At 34.6% G+C, this 23,361-nt stretch overlaps 1 protein-coding gene and 1 long non-coding RNA gene across 14 annotated transcripts in view; one reads left to right on the top strand and one right to left on the bottom strand.

The window, feature by feature from the left end:
* The window catches only part of COL11A1 (collagen type XI alpha 1 chain), a 146,843-nt gene that overhangs the window by 113,306 nt on the left and 10,176 nt on the right, over positions 1-23,361 (top strand). For all 9 annotated transcript variants that reach the window (XR_005861921.2, XR_005861922.2, XM_040704931.2 and 6 more), the window contains 17 exons: positions 2,250-2,303; positions 2,778-2,885; positions 3,074-3,127; positions 3,426-3,479; positions 4,646-4,699; positions 9,995-10,048; positions 10,449-10,556; positions 10,639-10,692; positions 14,755-14,808; positions 15,685-15,792; positions 16,329-16,382; positions 16,472-16,507; positions 16,616-16,669; positions 17,462-17,711; positions 21,436-21,548; positions 22,380-22,448; positions 23,112-23,345. Coding sequence is in view for 7 of the 9 variants with exons in the window: in XM_040704931.2 (XP_040560865.1) it covers positions 2,250-2,303; positions 2,778-2,885; positions 3,074-3,127; positions 3,426-3,479; positions 4,646-4,699; positions 9,995-10,048; positions 10,449-10,556; positions 10,639-10,692; positions 14,755-14,808; positions 15,685-15,792; positions 16,329-16,382; positions 16,472-16,507; positions 16,616-16,669; positions 17,462-17,711; positions 21,436-21,548; positions 22,380-22,448; positions 23,112-23,345 (1,512 nt within the window). In the remaining 2 variants the exon portion in view is untranslated. The remainder of the gene's footprint in view (positions 1-2,249; positions 2,304-2,777; positions 2,886-3,073; positions 3,128-3,425; positions 3,480-4,645; positions 4,700-9,994; positions 10,049-10,448; positions 10,557-10,638; positions 10,693-14,754; positions 14,809-15,684; positions 15,793-16,328; positions 16,383-16,471; positions 16,508-16,615; positions 16,670-17,461; positions 17,712-21,435; positions 21,549-22,379; positions 22,449-23,111; positions 23,346-23,361) is intronic.
* The window catches only part of LOC107053980, a 162,040-nt gene that overhangs the window by 27,721 nt on the left and 110,958 nt on the right, over positions 1-23,361 (bottom strand). For all 5 annotated transcript variants that reach the window (XR_006940009.1, XR_006940012.1, XR_006940014.1 and 2 more), the window contains 3 exons: positions 15,676-16,755; positions 13,656-14,869; positions 3,024-4,688 (listed from right to left, as the gene is read on the bottom strand). This is a non-coding gene — a long non-coding RNA (uncharacterized LOC107053980). The remainder of the gene's footprint in view (positions 1-3,023; positions 4,689-13,655; positions 14,870-15,675; positions 16,756-23,361) is intronic.

Here is a 23,361-nt window from a genome sequence, read left to right on the forward strand (position 1 = left end):
GAACATGCATACCTGTGTGACAAAAGATTGTCTCCTAGAGCCACACTTCTTTTTATTATTATTATTATTATTGTATTATTATTTATTTTGTGAGGGTGGCAAAAAGGAACAAAAGAGTAACCAAAACTTCTTCACAACCCAGTCAGTTGCAAGAGTGTCTCATTTTTAGAAAATCAATAGCCGTGTTCCAGAAATTAACTGAAAGGTGGCAGCTTTCTATCCACTATCTCTCTGTGCTTTCAATGGACAGCTTTCTAGAATTGTAATAATAAGGAATAGACTTTTAAACTACTGTCCTTAGCTTGACAGAAATCATTCTGCTCATATAATACAAGGGAGTTTTTAAAACTAAACATGTCCATGAAATGACATGATGCTTTGTAGCTGAGAATTTCTGTTAAAGACATTGCTGCTGAAATTCTGTCAGAGGACAGCACTAACATTTAAAGGATCTGGCCTGATGACAAAAAGAAATGAAAAAGAAATCCAGAGGTGGAATATATCTATTAGGTCATAAAATGGATTTCCCAACTGAACATGAGATATTTCCTATGGAGGAGAAGTGTATTCTGAATTAATACTATCTTTATCAAAAAGGCAATGAAATACAAAGTTTTTTATAATCATAAATATACACTCTGTAAATATGTAGCAGCTACAATCTTACCTATCAAAATATTGTTTAACTCCCTTAACAGCTGTCTATAACAGTTGCAACCTTTTATAATACATAAAATTTGTAATATATAAAAAACGGTATTTGAAAAAGCAAGGACTGCGTATGGGAAGAGTCACATCTTTATAATAAAGCAGTATATGATTTTAAAGTATTAATGTCAGATTAAATTGTAACTGATCTCATCTTACACAAGTGCCTGTTCCACATGTGTCCTTTGAGGAGAACATCTTGACATTTGCTTGCCCTTCTACTTTTGCTTTCTTCCAAACTGCTGCTTATTGTGGTTTTACTGTGTAGTGAGCTCATGTGGGCTGCCTTCATCTGCCAATTTCAACATGTGTGCTATAGCAGGGATCCCTGAGATCCCAGGAGCACTGTGTTCTCCACAGTTGTTGACTGACTGTGTAGGTCAATAAGTAATAAAAAGCCCATCTTTTCTTTCATTGCAAGATATCATAAAATGAAAATGAGTTTGTCAAGGGACAGGGTACAGAGTTGCTTTCAAATCAAATGTGAATCTTAAATTAAATTTTTTTTCTGTCAGGAAGGCAGAAATGAACTTACTCTCTGAGAACCGTAAAAGGGATTTATATTGGCAGGGGTGCTTGTCAAGCAAGACCTGGCACAATCAGTGCTCTTATTTCACTCAATTAGTCCTGCAGTGGAGACCCTCTACTGAACGGCTGTACTGAATTTAGTCTACACTGTAGACTCTGCTAGATAGAGTATCTCTACTATCTTGAATATCATTCTTATATATATATATATATATATATATATATATATACGCATACAGAGAGAGAGAGATTTATATGTTTTTTATTATTATTTTATTTTTTATTTTCAATATATTTTATTTTTATTTTATATTAATAAATATTATATATATATATATTATACAGATATTTATTTAGAGATATAAATAAATTTTGTATAGATTTTCTTTGTATGGTGTTCTTCTCACAGCCATCTGATATATTAAATAATTTCCATCACCAGTAAATACATAACATGTTCATTTGTGGCCTATGATGAAAGTTTTACTAACTTTATGTTATTATCCTATTATTTAATGTTTTTCTTTATATAATTGTTTATTTTAACAGTAGCTCTAGCAATAATGTTTCCACTCTATTAAAATTAATTTCAAAATAGTATTATCATATTTGTAGGGATTTGCCTCCAGACAAAAATATATTATAGAGAATAAATAAATAGATAGATAGATAGATAGATACGTGCACACACTTCTTTGGCTTTTCTGTGCCTATTAAGGAAAAAGACAAAATTTGCAATATATGGGATCATAAAGAGGAATATTTTTCAAAGCCCGAAGGGAAAGTTAGTCTCCCTGTCTCACTAGAAGCTTAGTTTGAAAGACTATTTCTAAAATTTCAGATTCCAGTTCTACAAAAACATGTGTCCTAATTGCTTTTAGGTAGAGTCAGTAAGAGTCAACTCCTGTAAGCTGTTATCATGAATAAGCATGCAAAAAATATGTAATAACAGAAGTAAATTCATATAAATACTCTACCTAATGACTCATCAATTTATCCTCACACATGTATAGGGTGAACCTGGAGAAGCTGGTAATCCTGGACCTCCTGGAGAATCTGGAACATCTGTGAGTCATTTGGTTTTGTCTTACTAACTTGTGTCACAGTAAAAAAAGACATAAGGTAGTGCTTACTTTAAGAAACATTTAATGAGATTACTTGTGTTTTTGTGTTTAAATTTTCAGTGAAGAACTTTCTTACACTTTTGAAATTTGTTTTTTACAACTGTATAACTATAAGTATAGCCACATCTCATAGCAAGATGTGGCAAATCTGTGAAGACTTCCTAAAAGAGTACTTGCTTTGATATGCATATTTTTTTCTCTATAGAAGCAATTCATTGATGCAGAATAGGTTCAGACTCACATGTGGTTGCAGATGTTTGCACTCAGACCTGGGGCTGAGGGCCTAATTTCCCATTCACATACCAACATTAATGAGGAATATCATTGCCCAGATCTGAAAAACAGTTTTGCCACTGTAATTTTTCTTTATACATTCAATTTCCAGACAATATTTTATTGTTCATGTGTTTACTATAGGGTCCAAAAGGTGAAAGGGGAGAAAAAGGTGAGGCTGGTCCACCTGGAGCAGCTGGACCACCAGGTGCTAAAGGACCTCCAGGTGATGATGGGCCTAAGGGTAACCCAGTAAGTAAGCTTAATAATTTTAACACAAAGCACAGTGAAACATTGCTGAAGCTGTGCTACATATAGAACTATAGATCAAATTCCACATTTAAACTAAATTTATTATATTCTTAAAAAAATATTTCTGATGACTGTTACCTGCTTCTCTGTAGATGACATCTTCCGTGTTTTTTTCCTGATTTACCTAGGGTCCGGTTGGTTTTCCTGGAGATCCTGGTCCCCCTGGAGAGCCTGGTCCAGCTGTAAGTATATTTGAAAAGCAGTTTTAGGTCCTGGACTTGGTTTGCATTCAACTGCAGTTACCCCCATCTCTTCTTGGTTTGGAAAGGAGGTCTTCCTTTCAGATTTATTGCTTCAGCTTTCCATATATTTCTTAAATCCTACCTAAAAAAAAACAGAAATCTTTAAAAAGTTTTGAAAATGAGTGTCTGTAGAAAAATTCGCTGCAGAAAACTAGTGTTCTTATATTCATATATGAAACTAAGTCACTGAATTTATCTGAGTTTGTATCTTTTGTTTATTTTGACATGATTTCTGTAGGGTCAAGATGGTGTTGGTGGAGAAAAGGGTGAAGATGGTGATCCTGGTCAACCTGTGAGTTGTTTCTGTCATTTTGTTTTGGCTACATGTTTTCTCCTGTGCTGAGAAAATACTTTTTGCTGAATCAGTGTTTTCTATAAATTCGTACTCTAACAAATATTTTCTAAACAGATTCTCTTTGTATTGTACTGAAAAATCTCTTTATTTCCTTGTAGAAATAGAATTACCTATATAATAGGTACAATCAAAGGCAAGAGGTCATTTCTTTTAGAAGGAGAAATAAACAGTTCATTAAAGATTTGTGCCAGAGCTGCTGAGGTGCATTAAAACGATAGCAGTCCTTAGTATAAAAAAGTAACGCTGAAGCCAAATAGTCTTCATTAGCTCTTTATGAAGTGAATCTAAATCTTGGAATTTCTACTGTATTTCATGTGAAGTCTAAGAGTTACCTAAGCAGTATTATTCAATGCTCTTAACTTTCTGGAGATTTCTATGTTAAAGCATCATGAATATAATCTTTTACTGCAGAAAGCTAGGGCTTCCTTTTTGGAAGGTCTCTTTACAGCTCTGGAATTTCTGAGTATCAAGGAAATATTTTATACAGTACAATGTGAAAGAAAAAATACTAGTAATTCAACATATGGTTGGAACTAAGTTATAAACCAGAGTTTAAATTGAAAAGTTCAGGATGAACATCTGTATATCTAACTTCACAGTAAGTACCTTTAGAGTGTTGTGCTCATGAAGAAAAACTTATCAAACTGTTCAGTAGACCTGAAGTCTTTAAAAGAGAATCACAGCATACCTGTATGGGGGAGCCAAATGGCTGTCAGTGTAGAATATTTTCAATAGAAGGTGACTTACTGGGCAGCTAACTTACTAGGAAAAATTGAAGGAAAATAACAACTTCAGCACCCAAGAAAGCAAGAAATACTCTTAATCAAGTTAGTCAGTAGATTGTACATTACTTCTGTGCAGCCACTTCCAGAAATGAAATGTTTTGTTTTAAACAAGAAAAAAAGAGTAGTTACATTTTGTAAAAACCTGTTAAAAACTGCAAAAGATGACTCTAAGAAAGGACTTGCTGAGTAAGCAAGTATCGCTTCTGTATGATAATTACTTTCTGTCCATTGAAGGAGATATTGCAGATGTTCATTGCAGTTAAGAAAGAAAATGATTGTATATATTGTTACCACTGAACCTATTGCTTTCCATTGCAGGGTCCACCAGGTCCTTCAGGAGAAGCTGGCCCACCTGGTCCACCTGGAAAGAGAGTAAGTCATTTCTCATTGCCTCTAGTACATCTCTCTTTCAAAGATATTATGTTTTAGAGTATTTCAGCTATTTGTTTTTCATGTTATGACATGGAAATATATATATATTCATATACGAAGTTTAAAGTTTCTTTTAATAATGTGAGAAATAAAAAAATACAGACAGCAGAGAAAACTTTTTAACAGGAGTCCTGCAAAGGACTTAATCTGCTTTTAGCAATGAGGATCTGTCTCTTTCTATTCAAAATAGATTTGTTAAAATATATAGCATGTCCTGGAATACAAATCAAGAGGAAAATAACTCTAAACGTATGTTTGGTGTAGTCGTCTGTATACAGCTTTAGATCAAAAAGGCAACTGCAGACCTGGAGATTTTACAGTCAAGAGTACAGTTACTAGCGAAGTACTGACAATGGACAAATCCTGTGTTCAGTAGTTTGGAGCTAGCAACTGCAGGCAGGCTGAACATGGAAAATAGTGGAAGAGTCCACTCAACAGATTAGCACCTCTGGCCATTTTGATTATTTTTTCTCATTTATCTCGGTAGAGTTAAAGATAGTCCTCTTACAGTAACTTCTTTGTAAGAGCTCAGAAGAATTTCTGTGATCAGCGTCAAGAACAAAAACATATAGGGAAGAATATATTCCTTGTCTGTAACTGTGATTTGTCTTCTAACTCAAGGGAATTCAATATGTGATAGGGTTTAAAAAATAAATAAATAAATAAGGTAATCAGAGTGAGTGACAATGAGAGTAATAACACATCATTCGTAGGTACATGACTGCTGGCAGGGATAAGAAAGGAAGTGACTGCTTTTGTGTCTTTAGTCTATGAAATAATTTAAATGCAACTTATGTGAAAATCTTTGTCATCCCTTTGACTTATCAACAGTGAGACATTTCTGTAGCTTATGAAACTGTTTCATTATTTCTAAAATTTTTGGAGCTTTACAAGCTTTACAAATATAGCTAATCAAAACCAGTAAATAATATACTTACAGAATTATAGTGGGTAGATGCACCACCCTTTTTAGGTTTGTTTCAGAGAGTGATTGGATGCTGCTTTTATACTTCAAAAAGAAAAGATGGGAGCATCATTGAATTTAAGCTGAGAGCTATTTATGTGTTAATTGCTCAGTGTAATGGGCTTGAGTGAAATGACTTGCCTCTTTAGTTTTATCTATTTTACACAATAATCTATTTGCTCTGCAAACTTACAAAACATTTATAATACTATAAAAAGATTATGGTGGCATTAACAACCTTATCACTAGAACTGCTAATATTTAGTCTGTCCATATTTCAATTAGTATGTTTGTTCTACATCAGATTAGAACTTCCTATTTTATTATATGGAAAGGCAGTAGCTCATTCCTAATAAATAGAATGTATTGCTAGATAAAATTAGAAATTCAAATATAACATCAGATGTTTTAATACAAATCCAGTTTATGAATAGTGTGAAGAAAAAAAAAATATTGTCAGGTGATCTAATTCCTGAATACTGAAGCAAATAGTTTGTAGAGTCAGATTCTATATGACCAGAGTACCTGAATGTTTCAAGCTTGTAGGAAGTCTGTACTGTGTTGAAGAAATACAGCAAAGGACTTTAGGCTTGTTACTTTGCTGGCAAAAAGAATACAAAAAATGTGCTTTGTTAGTTTTCATCAGTTGCATGGTAGAATCAGTTTCTTTGTGTCATTTCATCCTGATGCACCATTTCAGTAGTAAGACTGCTATCATTGAAGGTGCAATGGAAAAATTACTGGAAAGCAACATTCCAGTAATCTATTTCTTTGTTTGTTTGTTTTTCTGTCTCCAAATGACAAACTGACAGAGATCAGGATTTAAACTTATAAGTGCAGCTCTTCGAATGCCTCAACTGTATGATCTCCTTATTTATTGCCATATGTTTTCATTCCCATCTATCACCATAAATGCTTTCAGTTTTATAAGGGACAGATCAGTGTATCTTCAGAACAAAGTTCCATATTCAGATGAAAGATTACTTCAAGTATATATATTCATATTCCAAAAGTATAATCTAGAAACAGCAAACCCTATGACAGTCATTGATAAAGTCTGTTAGTGATTACAGACATTACTGAATTTTAAATTTTAACTAAATCATAGTATTTGAAAGTTTATGACTTCTGAAATGATCAGTGCATGTACCAAATTAAAAAAAAAAATACTTGCTGAGAAGGCTCTATATATCAAAATAGCTATGCAAATAAACATAGCCCTTCAGTGTGCTAGGCCATTCAGCTGTGTTTTCTGCTGCTTGCATTAGAGTGAGTCAATTAGATGTCTAGATCACATACACCTGAGGGTCTATATATTATGCTAAAAATGTTAGAATTTAAACAAGTACGAGTCTTAGATACATTTTTGTTCTAAACTGGAGTATATAGTGCCTGCTTTCAGTATAAAAACAGGTCTCAATTCTCCACAGCATGGCCAACTTCTACAATTTGAAAAGCAGAGTTTTATTTGGTTAGTTCTTTTTATATACAATGTTGAATGATTTGGGGAAAAAAATAAGTATTTCTATGAAGATTTTTTTCCATTTTGGTTATAATGTCATGCTTCCCCAGCAAGATGCATGCACCACTTAAAAATTAAGTCATTTTTCTTGATTAAAAATACAGTAAACACCTAACAATATGGCAAATTAGTTTCCTATCTTAACAGACTGATGAAATGGTTTACTGTATTGGATATCATGGTTTTAGTCAGATGGCTAATAGCTATAAACAAAAGATTAAAATATTTTAATGAAAATCTTAAATATGGATGAACAAAGAAAATTTCCAATAGGTTCATGTAAGAAAAATTGAGGACACAGTTCTTTCTGTATGAGTTCTTCTGTCTTTTCACTTCTGCATAAGGCAACACATCCAAATTGTAGTGTAACAATCTTAACAGTCACCATGGCAGCTAGGATGGTGAGTCATGCATTATTGTAAATTATACTGAGATCTTCTGTCAGTTAAAATTTATTAGATACTCCAAAAAATTCAAGTGGAGGAAGGCAAGTTAAATAGCAATTAGCAGTCTTTCAGTGTAGAAGCACCATCTGTGCCGTGCCAGCCATTACATTACAGTACATTAGAAGGCACAGTTCATTGAGTTGCTTTACTCACAGTGCAGCACTGGCACTGTTTGATAATGAATGTACACTCTTTGTTTAGCAATCTTGATTCACTGCATTTTTAGAGATCACAGTGTTTTTAGCCCTGCTACTTCAAATGCAGCTGCATTTCTGGATTATTAAGAGATTATATTTCTCAAATACAAACTACCACATAACCATGTTTACTTTCATAGGTAAGGTAAATTGTAACTGACACACCAACTTGAATGAAAGGAAAGCAGTAAAGAGAATGAGCATATACATTAATTCATGTAGGAAAAGAACATCCTGTTTCTAAAATGTTCCTGAGCTTATTTATGTAGCTGCTAATAATTTTTCTTGTTATCACTGCAAATTGTGATCCACTCAAATAATTACAAGCTATGCAAAGGAGTATACACATCAGAGATTATTATTGGTACAGTATTCATGCAAATTGTTCTTCCTGTTGAAAAGAATCAGCAAGTGGTTCACAATGTTCAGTTCTTTTTAAGTTCCCTGTGTTCTGAAGAGATAGAACTAAGTCCTTTAATACTTGCTGTCTTTATAAATACCAAGGAGAACAATCTTTGAGAGCCACATCAGATGACCAGAGTCCACTGTGGGTAATTTGATTCATTTTGCATTACCTTTGATGGAAAACCTGAACTACCTCTATTGGCCAAAAGGTTAATACAACACTGCAGATGTTCAGTTCCACCGTAGAGAAAGCTTAGTATTAGAATTGAATGAATGATTTTAATATACTTTTATGTAAATAGTAATAAAATGAATGTAAATTTTCCAGAATTAAATTAAATCTGGTGGAATTGTGTTCAAGATATGCGTTCAATAATAGTGGACTATTAAATATATCAGGCTGTAAAAAGTGTGGACTAAATTCAGCTGTCATATAAAAAAATTGCTGTAAAATCAAAGTGAGATTTGAGTTCACAAAGGATACCTGTAAAATTAAGAATGTCTTAGTGATTTATTTTAGTGTATTTTTTTCAACTACTGTTATAAAGTAAAAAGAAGTCAATGGCAGTGACTGGCTTTTTTAAAATTGCTATTCCTTAGAACATTTTTTTTCTGTTTTGCAAACTGTTGAATTAATGAATAGATGATTCTTAGGAAGTTAGTTTATAGATTCAGAAAATCACCTCATATTTGATAACTTTCCTTTTTCTTTAAGCTGCTCATTTGTTGGCAATAAGTAGCTACTTGTAATAAAGATATTTCCCAGGCTGAAAATTAACCTTGTTTTCTAAACTAAGTATGTGTAAGAGAGACATTTTCATAACAGTACATGAGATTCTAGATACTGCTTCTCTTGCAAACAAGCTGTAAGTTTTAATTCCCTAACCTGAACATTAATTCTGTAAGTTTTGAAATTATAAAAAAAAAAAAAAAAGTCTTCTAATTTTTCATTGAAACCTTAAGAATTGAAAGATGGGTGGTGTCAGCAACAGGTAGTCAGAGTGATGCTGGTCTACTGCAACCCCTGTCTTAGGGCCTTCATCTGAGTCGTATTCCATTTCTATGTCATCCTTCAGTACCATGTTCTCCATTCTGAGTTAAATAAAGCTTTTGTAGAGCAATAGCAGGAAACCCACTACCAAGAGTTCTTTGTTGTTAGCATCTTTATTTCATTCTTAATGACCCTTAGTCATCTGATTTTTCTTTTCTCTTTCATATTTATTGGATAATGTTGAGGCATGTATCAATTTTTAATTAAAAGGCCCATCCCTCACTTAGAGAACGAAGTATGTGGCATTCTTGTCATTATATAATGACAGATCTTTGGAATCAGTGAATAGGAATAATACAATGAAAAGGGAGTCTAAAACTTTTACTGTAAATGTAAATAAGTATTTTACTTTTATAGTCTGTTCTGATTTTTTCCAAAATATATCTTTGTTTTTAACCTTATTCTATCAGAGGTGTTAAGTAATGCATATTCTTTTAGATGCTATAAAATCCCCAAAAATTTTATGAAGGAAAAAAGAGCTGATATGACAGAACAGAATTTTCATGCTGTGAATAAAATGTAAAGAAATAAATGTAATTTTTTAAGTAGTTATTACTTATTAATGCTTATAATGGCACTTTCAGATTTTTTTTCACTGTGGAAATATTTTAGAGAACTGAGATTATGAGCTTCATGTTCCTCTTTCACAGGGACCTCCTGGAGCAACTGGAGCTGAAGGCAGACAAGGTGAAAAAGGTGCAAAGGTAATATATGCCACTATATTTTAAGAGGCATGGAAATATAAACTATTTGTAAATTAAAAGTAAGTTCCTTATCAGTCACTGAGTGTGTGAAACTTATCAAAATAGCAACAGGTAAATGATAAAATCCAAATTAAGACCTAAAATTAATAGCAGTACATAACGAGAGTACATAGTGTACTCTCACTAGTGCAGGCCCAACTTAACTCACCCCTGTGAGAAATGAGGATAAGCATGCTTTGCTGGCACCCCATGGCATACAAAGCTGTCATTGTTTCATTCAGAAAAATGTTCTAGAAAACTGTTTTGGAATAACTTTTGAAAAATGGAGCAAAGAAACTTTCATTTTGCTGCTACTAATATTCTTTTCAACTATTCTTTTTGACCTCTTAATTCTTTCTAGGGTGAACCTGGTGCAGAAGGAGCTCCTGGAAAAACAGGTCCAGTTGGTCCTCAGGGACCAGCAGGAAAACCTGGCCCTGAAGGTCTCCGGGGCATTCCTGGCCCTGTGGTGAGTAAACTGAGCATATAGTATTTTAAGCATTGCATTTACTGCATATTCTCCAGTAAAGCAAATTTTTTATTTTCTCTAGGGAGAACAAGGTCTACCTGGAGCACCAGGCCAGGATGGCCCTCCTGGGCCACTGGTGAGTATGCTTCTCTTCAGTGCCAAAACATAAAAAGCAGCCTTTAAAACACACCATTAACATGTCTGTGCATATCATAGAAAAAAACGAATGTGTAAGTCAGTTCCTAGCACTAAGTTGCTATTCTTCTACCCTGTCAGAAATTGATGCCTATGACTTGCTTCAATCTACTGCTTTGCTTTAGTAGACAGCTTTGTTGAATGCAGCTGATTTATACCAGCTGAAGAGTGGAATAAGTTAGTGTAAAACTTCTGTCCCTGCATCAGCAAATCTTAACACATTAAATTCTTTTGTTTCCTTTCCAGTGGTATTTTTTTTTACATGCATTGATTTTAGTGACTGCCAGTGAAAACATTATTTCTAGGGTAAAAGATTAGATCATACCCATACTTAAAAGAAAAAACAAAAAAATTAGAAGCAAGCCCAAAAAGAGACTTTTACATCAGAAGAAAATATGCAGGTTTTGTAAAAATGAACAACAGCGACCTGTCCATTGTTCACTGTGGCAGACCCAGGAAATATAATACATGAGCAAAGTGTTTAAAAGGGTCTGAGTGAAACAAGTTCCCAGTTACTAGGGCATCAGTTAGAACTGTATATCATGTTTCCGTGGAACACAAAATAGCAGTGCCACAATATCAACTTTGGTTGCCAGCAATGCAAGCTGAACGGCATTATATAATTCATTGGCCATTATCCTTTTCTTCATGTTCTCAAGTTATGTTAATGCTCTTTACATTAACATTCTTTTATAATGTTGCAGTAGGCATTGAGTGCTGCAACTGTGAAACTGATAAAATATTTATAATTGCTAATACATAAGCAGTACAGATCAAACAGGAAGACATCAGATAAAATAGTTATCAGAGCAACATTGGCTGCTCCCATGAATATAATAATGAAACTGTAATTTTAGCCATACTGTTGGATAAAACCAAATTCACCTTCCATGAGGATTTTTTTCTTTGTCATTTCAGCTAAAATTGAGTTTATATCATTTCTGATTTATGAATTTGACAGCAACGTGTTAGTCCTAAGGCATGTATTGAGGTTCTCTTAGTGGTCTGGTTGTAGTGTAAGGCAAGTTACAGTAAATGTACAGCTTTGTAAATTAGCTTTACCCACTAGCCTAATTGTTGTAAAACTGGAACAAAAAACATTCCTGTTAGCTTGATGCAAAGTAGTCAAGTAAATTTTGCTATGTGTTTATAATATAATTAGAGCAAATTAATTTTTTTAGGTAATATAACATACTACCAAATTATATCATTATTTCTATCTATACTTGCTATTTTAGTAAACTTTTCTATAAAGCTAAAAAAAACCAACACTGTGGGCACAAGCTACAAAATGTTGATATTCATATTCAGTATGTTAAGCAAGTTAACTAAAGAGTAAAAAACTGAAAACACTGACCTGTGCTAAATCCATAATAAATACCCTCTCTAAAGAGTTTATGCTTCCAAAAAGGGCATAGCTTAAATAATTTGCCCCGTTTACAAATGAATGGCACAAGACACATAAATAATGGGACTGAAATCTCCTTGGTTACAATTCTTTGCTGGAAAAAAAAATAATGAACTGAATTCATCAGTAATAACCATCCATTTCTCATATGTCAGTCACCAGAAGCTCCAAATGCATCAAGGTTTCTCTTCCAACATTTGAGAACTTTTCTATTCGATTCAAATCTGAAGCTGAGTGTATGAATGAATTAAAATACTCCCAAATGCCCTGGCTTCCTTTCATCTCAACAAGAACTTTTTTAGATGCATTGCTGTAACTTAGAATTCATTTCAGATTTTAAGAAAGTAGAGTTTCTATCTATATATTGTTGAGGTTAGGTCTCCATCCTTCTCTTCCCTCCCTCCCTCCCACTAGTTCTACTAACAGGAGAACAGTATGAGAGCAGATTTGAAGTAGAGCACAACACACTGCAGGTGAGAATGTCTGATTCTGTATTCCAGAAACTTTACAATTTCAACTTTTATTCATGAATTATGTATTTGCTTACGCTTTTGCACCTAATGATATTTTGAAGTAGAGACGGAAAGAATACACACTGAATAATATTTTGTACATTGAGTGTTGTGGCACTTCTTGAAACTGTGCCAGGTTGAAAAGGTCACTTATTACTGCTGTTTGTATTATAACTTCACAGATATCTACTGCAAGCAAGAGACTAATAGCAATGAGTTACCAGCTTACTTCAGCAGCTCAGCTCCTAATGCATACGTGTTAGTGTGAGATTAATAGCCTCTGAGAAATGAATGCCTTTTCCGTGCTTACATATACACAGCCTGAGTTTTTCACCTCATTCTGTACAAATTATAGAAAACTAGCAATGTTATTCATACAAACCTCAGAAGATTCCTCAAATCTCCCAAAATTCCTCTAAAATTTTAAATCAGGATTGAAATAAAATTAAAACTTACTTGGAGGAGAAAAAAGAAACACAAGAAGATTTTTATCAAGCTTCATATATACTATTTATGAACCAAAGTTCATATAAATATAAAAATTATAAAAAGATATCACTTTGAAATCTCTTTAAGGTAAGAGTATTCTCCCTATACAACAGATGAGGAACAGAGGCCCAGAGAGAGTATAGGAGATTCTAAAGGAGTTCAGAATAGCCCAGATTAGTACTGCAAAACCTGAGTATATAGGCCAGTCTAAAAGTAATGCTTTCTATTTATTACCATGGAAACTACAACAGATACAAAGAGCACAAGAACACTATTGGGTAGAGTAAATTCTCAGCTACAAAACACTGGGTTTTTTTTTTGTTTGTTTGTTTATTTGTTTCTGTTTTTTTTACCATAGCCACCACCATTAGCCAACTTATATGGATGAGCTAATGGAGATACTCTTCATTTTGTGGTGTGATGGCTGCGCGTGGCCATCTGGAACATGGATTGCCTTTCACATCATTGTCATCACTGCTGAAATGCATCACCTACCACCTTACTGTGATACCATCCACTCTGATGTCCACATGTTGATGCATGTCAGTGAGTGCAATTTTTTCCTCATGGAGCAAAGGACACACTTGTGCTTCATACACGCTTCCAGACGCCATTTTGTCAGACTGCTGCTCTGCTGCCACACAGCAACAAAATGTAATTGAAAATTGGTGGGAAGGTTCAACCTGTACTGCCATACCACCAACATCTATCTGTCTCTGATATTGTAGGCCAGTGTAATAAAATAGGAGGCATTACTTTTGGAGCTCACTTTTGTGTATGCGTGTGTGCGAATGTTACCATATTTACTACAGTATTGGTGAACCATGGGTTTGTATGTACTATTGGATCTATCATACCTCGATGACATTAAGCTTGCAATGTTGAGTAGAAAGAACTTGAATATTCTATAAATAGAATATAAGTAGAAAAAATAGAAAATTTAACTGCATTATTCATTGTCATGCAGGAATTTCAGGTTGTAAATCAAGGAAATTGTAATCCCAAGACAATATCTGGAGTACAGAACCTAAGCATGAGGTAGTTCTTCAACAAAGCAATATTGAGGAGCTGTTACAATCAGCAATGTCATTTACTGATTTGTAATAACCTGGAAGAAAAAAAAAATAAGGGGTTGTTTCCACTGTCTTATGAAATAAAGGGCTGCAGAAGTACATACTACTGTCTTACAACAGGATAGGTACAGCAGTTATGGTGGAAGTACTAATAAAATAAAAATGTAACCACACTCAAAATTAGGCTAATCAACAAAAATTCAATTGAAAATTGCTTTGTCTATCACGTAATTTCCTGGATGCTTTCGGTACTGTTTATGAATTTAGTAATTCTTTCCTTCTTCATAAATTTCTAATAATTACAGTCTTTATAGATTTCTAATTATAAAGTAATTTAAATGCTACAATAACATCATTACGGCATTCTAAAGATCCATGCCAATGTTATCTTGGGCTCTGAATCACAACCATCATCCACTGAATGACCCTGTAGTTACACTACCTTTAAAATATTTCAGGAAAACTTGATTTGTACAGTATGTCACAACTTACTTTTACATTACTTCTTTTTATTTATTTAGGGCCCACCTGGCTTGCCTGGTCTGAAAGGAGATCCAGGATCCAAAGGAGAGAAGGTATATGAAAACATCTTTATTCCTTGTTTGAGCCTCTGTAATTTTGGCCTTGTACATAAGTCTGTATAAAATTAGCAGAGAAATACACTTTTTTTTTTTTTTTTTTTTAATGAGAAAGCAAGAAACCCTAAGTAATCCATCAGTCAGCTTTCCATACCCTTAATGATAATGATGAAGCTTAAAGTAACATCTGATACCCCAGAGATAAGTAGAAAGAAAAGGATTATTCTTTGCAGTAATCTATTGATCTTACAACTCTTTCCTGCAATGAAAGCCCCAAGGACACTGATGTAAAGAGAACCTTTGCTTTTACAATAAACAGAAATAAAAAAGTGTAAATATTTAACAGTTACAGTACTTTATTCTGAAATAATGGATTGAGAGATTTGGGATGCCATTTTCTAATACAGTCCCAACCCTCTACTGATTGCTTGGGTATCAGGGAAGAAGTGTATAGAGAAAGAAATATGAACATACGAATTACAATTTTTGCTTATATGTGTAGATCAGCTGTTTATATAGCTGTAATAAGAGTAGCACATTTGTTTCCACAAATAATATTCTTATTAGCATGTAAGCGTGGAAGTTTGTATGAAATCTGTACCCACTTTTATTATTTTTGCATTTGTTTTAGAAAGGCCTGTGTTGCACTTAAATCTTTCACTGCGTAATACACAGCTTGATAATAATCTCCAAATTCAAAGGCCGACTATCGAAAGTGAATATACTTGCAAAATAGTATTTCAAATGAAACAATGAAGTTGTTTGATAACAAACAACTCATGACATTTGAAAGCTCTAATTTGTGTGTTTACAAAGCACATCAACTTTATATATATCATGTTCTTACTCTCTAGCTTCTTCTACCTTTTTTAGGGACATCCTGGTTTGATTGGCCTGATTGGACCTCCAGGAGAACAAGGTGAAAAGGGTGATAGGGGTCTTCCTGGTCCACAGGGGTCTCCTGGAGCCAAAGGTGATGCAGTAAGTAAAACACTCTTTTGCTTTCATTCAAGTTTCATGTATGTCTTTCTTGCAGGAGACACATGAAGTTACTATAAACATTGATACTCAGAATCTCCAGCTGGAGTTTAAAGCTTTCATAGGCATTGTATAAACACAAGGTAAAACCAGGACACAGATTGTTGATGAAGGAAACAGTATACCTCTGTTAGGTATCAGATAACTACCAGCGCCAGTCTTGTTACATACTACCCAAAGCAAACTCTCTTTTCCTGGTTATTAAGCTATGTTTTAAAACTCTCTGTAAAATATGAAGCTTTAACGTTTATCTGAAGGAGAACAGTGTTGTGACTATAAATGCTGGAGCATGAGAGACACTAAAACTGTCAGATTGTATTTTAAATTTAAAAATTATTTTGGACCCTAGCAAATGGACTAAAGGGAAACTTTAGTTTCAGGGGTGGGCACTTAGTAGGACTACCATTCTCAATAGATCTACATTTCTTAACTCAGTCCAGTACAAAAAATACTTTAATTCTGTCCTTATTCTTTCTTAGGGAATTTCTGGTCCTGCTGGTCCACTCGGACCCCCTGGTCCTCCTGGTTTACCTGTAAGTAATTTCACCCAGTTCTCCTGTTCTAAACACTCCCATGTTTTGTGGAATATATTCCAACTACATGCTTATACTCTTGTCCATAGGGTCCCCAAGGTCCAAAAGGTTCCAAAGGATCCAGTGTGAGTAATTCTCCATATTTTCTGGTTTTGTGCTTCATTTCTGTGTGTACATTATTTTTTAATATAAAGTAGTATGGTCAATAACACATTTCTTTCATTACTTTATAGGGTCCTGCTGGCCAAAAGGGTGACAGTGGTTTACCTGGCCCACCTGGTCCTCCAGTAAGTAAGAACTCCTTCTTGATGCAAGCATATTCTACTGTTGTGATGACGCTGTTTTGGTGGAGATAGAAAATGGCACTTGTGGACTTGCAGAGAAGGAAAATAATAATGATTATTTGAAAACTAATTTGTCAGGAAACACAAATCTAACAGAGAAAAAAATACATTGTTTGCTCTGAAAAAAATCCATTAGACATTTTAAAAAAGAAAGAAAAAACTTCCAATTATTATTTAATGTGTCATATTGAAGCACAGAAAATGGAATGAATTTCTTTTCCCACTGTTAATTCTTTTCTGTTTCTACTATTTCTTTCTCATAGCATAATAATCCAGAGTGAAAACAGTGAAAATCTGAATGAAATATGTCAAATTGTGAAATAAAATACTGGTTTGTAGACCCTATGTGTAATTTTAAAGTTTCACCTATGGAAACACCTACAGTTTTTATTTGCTACAGGCTATGCCTCTTCTTCAGGGAACTGCTGGAGATATAAAGGAAATCACAAATAAGTTCTACACACTTATGTGAGGATAACACGCTTCCCCAGACTGCAATGTCTAGGGAAGAATTTAGAGCAAAACAATGGTTTAGCCTTCTACAATCTTTTTTTTTTTTTTTTTTTTTTTTTTTTTTTTTTTTTTGTGCAAGCAAATTGGCATAAATCTGAAGGAAATAAGTTAAATAAATGAATTGAAAAAAGCCTATCCAAAGCATCTCCAAGCCGTGTTTTGTTGTCTCCATATTTATGCAGCTGGATAATCAACAGAAAAGATAATATTTTTCCCATTCAGGGTCCTCCAGGTGAAGTAATTCAGCCACTGCCAATCCAGTCACCCAAAAAGACTAGAAGATCTCCCGATTACATGGTATCTGATGCTGGTGATAATATTCTGGATTATTCTGATGGCATGGAAGAGATCTTTGGTTCACTGAATTCACTGAAGCAAGACATTGAGTATATGAAGTATCCAATGGGCACTCAGAACAACCCAGCCCGAACCTGCAAAGACTTGCAGCTCTGCCACCCAGACTTCCCAGATGGTATGTTAATATTGCATGACAAAGGCAAACAAGGCTGAGGTAATGATCTGCTATGAAACTTGGGCAGTATTGTTAATTATTGGTAGAAAGTTAATATAGTTGCTAAACAACGTCATTAAATCAATATTTGCAGGTATAAAAGTGTTCTGTTTATAAAACGTGAGTGTAGAGATGTTCTGTTGGTAAAAGCCATAATTCCTTAAATAAATAACCAGATCTAGTTTTAGAAATAAAACTTTCAAGCTGCTAAAAACAGTGCTTGTTTAGAAATGTGGGCTTTGTGTTTCCAGAACTATGCAAACAGGAAAGGGATGAAAGATTAAAGCTATTTAGATCAATGGAAGTAAAATCACAAATGTCAGCATGCTGAGATAGTTTAGAGCTTTTAAAAGAAATGAAAACTATTTTAGTAACTATATACTTCAGCTTAGTATAATACAAGAAGTATCACTGGTATTATATGCAATTTATAATTGAATAGGACTCTCAAAAATTACTTTTCTTTTATCCTTAGAAACAATAATTTGGTCTACTGAGTGACGACCACTGTTTGTTCTGTATCATTCAGCAAATGGATATGCAAGTTTCTCTGATAGCATTTAATGCTAAGCCCTAGCTTCATAAAATGCAGTGGCATGAACTAGTTGCCGTATTCTGAATGATAACTTTCATTTAATTATTTAATCATTTATTTTATTATTCTGTTGTTTTCTTCTTTCTTTCAAACTGATTTTACTCCTGTGGAAAAGTTTAAGGGAAAGCCAACCTAACCTTTGCACAGCTTTTAGGTTTCATACTTCTTTTCTATTGCAATGGGTACTTTTTTCCCAGTTCAAAGCAATATTTTTCTTATTTAAATGGAAGAAAAAATAGATTTTGACAGTCTAATAATACTCTATTGCTGTCAGTCTAGATAGATAAAAGCAGATGGTTGCCATAAGGAATAGTTTAGCAGTATATGTGCTATGTGAAAAGTACGTATTTTACAATTCAGTACTTATGGAGTAATGAATGCTTTTTATAGGCCACATTTGTCTTCTTCATTTAGCAGTATTTGCTTATTGTTTGGAGCTTTTTTCATATCAAAGTAACTTTATTCTGGTTAACATAAAAGTAAACACATTCATTAAAATGCAAAATTCTGCAGAGGCAAGACTTTCAGTTAGGAAAGACTGTTTTCAGTAAACACAGCCCAAATCAACAGAATGTTAAAATACCATAAATGCTTTGTCTTTGCCCTGTATTAAGAATACAGAAGCAATGAAAGAATTTGTCATGTTTCTTCTAAACTTCCACTTTTTGCCTGAAAGTGAATTAGAATAGTAGTGTAAGAAAGTAATTTGCTGTCCTGCTATGAAATTAACTAGAGATAAGTACCCAGATCACAGAAATCATCATTATAATTACAATGGTGGGTTTTTTAAAGATTTGATTTTTAGCAGACCCTGGATTGACTACAGCTCTCTTTTATCCCCAGTTTTCATTCACTCTAGCATTGTAGGGTCTGAATTCTTAGCCCTGCCAATCTGTTGTGGTATAATGCCATTAAGCAGCCAAGCACTATACAGCCACTTGCTCAATCTCCAGCTTCCATCTGGCTGGCTGGGTGAAAGAGAATCAGAAGGGCAAAAGTTAGAAAACTTGCACCTTGAGATGAATATGGTTTAACAAGAGAAAGGGAACCAAAGGATAAAAAACAACAAGCAGTGCACAACGCAATTGCTCACTAACAGTCAACCAATGTTCAACCAGTCTGTGAGCAGCAACAGATCTCCTGCCAACCCTCCCAGTTTCATGAGCATGACAACATACAATATGGAATATCCCTTTTGTCTGCTTAGGTCAGCTGTGCACCCCAAGTCTCCTCACTGGCAAGCAGCTTGAGAAATAGAAAATACCTTGACTCTGTGTAAGCACTGCTCATTAACAACTAAAATACTGGTGTGTTACAGCACTGTCTTCATTGTTAATCCAAAACATAGCACTATATGAGCTGCCAAGAAGAAAATTAGCTCGATCCCAGTCAAACCAAAACACAACCTGGTAGGACTGCTGAAACTATAGGAAGCCTCATGCAAGTTTCAGCTCTTTTTCCCACTATGTGACTCCAACATGCATTAGTTAATGTGTTTTCATCACTTAAAGCAGTCCAAAGTTTCACTTGTGTTCAGCCTCAAAACCCAGTAGTAAAAAACAGTTTTGCCTGAGAATTCCATTTCTCTGAATGGAAGCTTTAGGTACTTGACAGCTACAATCAGGTCCTTTCTACATATGTATGAAAATCACTCCAAATTTCTACCTCTGCCTTAGGCCATAGTTTATTTCTGCCTAAAGCTGGATCTGTACTGAGAGTTCTATTACCACAAGTATAAATTATCCTTCAGCTGAAATAGTGAAATAGCTAAATTGTTGAGACCTGTAATGTATGTTTCACACATTATGACCTTCCTCCTTTGTACCGAAGTCACTGCAGTTCCTCCTAACCCTAAGCACTATTCTGCAATAAAGTCATTGTTTGAAATAAAATTAAATGAAAACAAAAGGATGTAGATAAAAATAGACTTTGATCTCAGCATTATTTTTTTATAAGCAACAGAGGCGACAAATAATGCAGTGTACATATGTATAAATGTATACATGTACATAAATACATATAAAGGTTCTTTTTAGTGGTGCCCAGTGACAGGACACAAGGCAATGGGCACAAACCAAAATGCAAGAGGTTCGTAGAATCATAAAGGTTGGAAAAGGCCTCTAAGTTGATGTAGTCCAACCATTCACCTACCACCAATACTGCCCACTAAACTATGTCCCTAAATACTACATGTACCCTTTCCTTAAACACCTTCAGAGACAGTGACTCCACCACTTCCCTGGACAGCCTGTTCCAATACCTCACCACTCCTTCTGTAAAGAAATTCTTTCTAATACCCAACCTGAACCTCACCTGGTGCAACTTGAGGCATTCCCTATTGTCCTGTCACTAGTTAGCTGGGAGAAGACGCTGGCTACCACCTCAATACAACCTCCTTTCAGGTATTTATAGAGAAAAAATAAAGTCTCCCCTGAGCCTCCTCTTCTCCAGACTAAACTATCTTGGTTCCCTCAGCTGCTCCTCATAAGATGCGTGCTACAGACCCCTTACCAGTTTCATTGCCCTTCTCTGGATACTTTCTAGGGCATCAGTGTCTTTGTTGTAGTGAGGGGCCCAAAACTGAATACAGTACTCAAGGTGCAGCCTCACCAGTGCCAAATACAGGGGAACAGTCACCTCCCTAGTCCTGCTGGAGACACTATTTTGATAGAAGCCAAGATGCTATTGGCATTCTTAGCTACCTGGGCACACTGCTAGTTCATGTTCAGCTGAGAAGCTGAGGTTCCATCAGAGTATCAGGAAGCACTTCTTTACTGTGAGGGTGACTGAGCAACAGAGTAAGTTGCTCAGTGAGATTGCAGAGCATCCCTACTTAGAGATATTCAAAAGCTGTCTGGGCATGGACCTAGAAAATATGCTTTATAAGTCCCTTGGCAGAGGTGTTGCATCAGATGACTCCAGAAGTCCCAATTTCAACTATTCTGTGATGTTTTTGAAAAGAATGGGTTGTTTTCTCATCATGAAGATAAAATGACTTCGCTACAAATTCTGGAGCACTATTAGGTAGTAAAAAATCTGGATCTTCCAAACACCATTTACATTTTCAAAGGCTTTTCTCACTTGTTTCAGGGGAATATTGGATTGATCCCAACCAGGGTTGTTCTGGAGACTCCTTCAAAGTGTATTGCAATTTCACAGCAGGTGGGGAAACTTGCATCTACCCAGATAAGAAATCTGAAGGAGTAAGTACCAGTCTGTGTTTTCAGTTCACTGTTGACAGATAACGATATACTACTGCAATGTTGAAATAAACAGAATAATTACACTGTCATATTTTTTCATATATGTATCTTTCTGATTATATTTGAATTTACATAAATCTGAATAAAGAAGTAAAATGGTGCACAGAATTAACACACGACATTTTTACTTTTGCTTAGATAGTGCTTTTTATGCACATCCTTGTAGAACTTTCACTGAATTCTGGAATGCAACATAGGTATGCAGCAGGTTTAAATGCATGATCTAGAGTTTGACATCTGAAGTTATACTCTGAAGTTTCTCTTGTGGGTTCATCTATATCTATATCTAGGCAAAGTAGATATAAAACAAAGTATTAACAGTGTGTGTCCTCACTTATTGGTATAAACGGCCTCTAAGGGGCATGTAGTGTAGAGAATGACTTTCAAAAGTTTTTCTAAAAGAGACAGACATATCAGAATCAAAATCAATGAAAACTCTTAATTTACTTAATTGCTACTGTGAGGATACTCCTCACAGTAGCAGTTTATACCAGTGAATTACACTGGTCATCTGATAAGAGTCATGTATGCGTTAAATAGAATTATCTCTCTTTACAAGCTAACACATTGGATTCTATTTAAAGTAATGAACCTGAAGGCATTCTATACAAGAAAAACATTCTATTTTAGAGCTTCTAAAAATGCTGAGAACACAGAAAGAAAAGCCATTTTTTTAGTATCTTATGTGAAATTTGTTCCAGGTAATTTAAAACCTTCTTATCTGTTAACCCATGTTCTAAATAGTTATATCTCCACTGTTTTACCACACAGGTTAGAATTTCATCTTGGCCAAAAGAGAATCCAGGATCTTGGTTTAGTGAATTTAAGCGTGGCAAACTTGTAAGTGATCATTGTAATATACACGAATCAAGTACATGTTATGAATGATCAAGAGATCCCAAGGAATCTTAAAATATAGAGATAATAACAAACTTAAGACTTTTCATACTCGGTCCTTTTGCCCTAAATATAAGAGCAGCTACAAGGCCTCTTGCCACTGGTCAGCAGGAGCATGCGCTGTACTGTACCAGTGCTCTGTAAATGCACAACAATCCCAACAGTCACCTGCAAAGCTGATGGTGAGGATCTGGCTTCTGGCAGACCACAGATCACCACTTAATTACAGTAAAGCAGCTGGAGTACAGATTTCCTGCTCTGGTTAGATAACTGGAAATATACTAAGTATGGAAAAATGAGGGTGCAAGCTGATGTAACTTTTTAATTAACTACAAACAGATTCCCAAAGACATTCTGCTATTTTACATGATATGGTAGTGGTAAATGTGTCTTTCCCATTAGAAAAAAAATGCATGCTTACTAAATACGTTGTTACAATGTGAAAAACTATTTACAGAGTTATAGCTTTATTGAACTTTAAAATCTCTTAAAAAGGGATGTGATGGTTTATTTTTTTATTAAGGACAGTTATGTGGTTCTTCCATCAACAGTAATTTTGTTCTGCATTTTAACACAAATATTCATGTGACTTCTTATATTTTTTAGCTTTCATATGTGGATGTTGAAGGCAATTCCATTAATATGGTTCAAATGACATTCCTTAAACTACTGAGTGCCTCTGCCAGACAAAATTTCACATACAACTGCCATCAGTCCGTAGCTTGGCATGATGCCTCATCTGACAGCTATGACAAAGCACTAAGGTTCTTAGGATCAAACGATGAAGAGATGTCTTACGACAACAATCCTTACATCAAAGCGCTTCTTGATGGCTGTGCGGTAAGTAGAGATTCAG

Source organism: Gallus gallus, chromosome 8, assembly GCF_016699485.2.
Source record: "Gallus gallus isolate bGalGal1 chromosome 8, bGalGal1.mat.broiler.GRCg7b, whole genome shotgun sequence".
NCBI classification, from domain to species: Eukaryota; Metazoa; Chordata; class Aves; order Galliformes; family Phasianidae; genus Gallus; species Gallus gallus.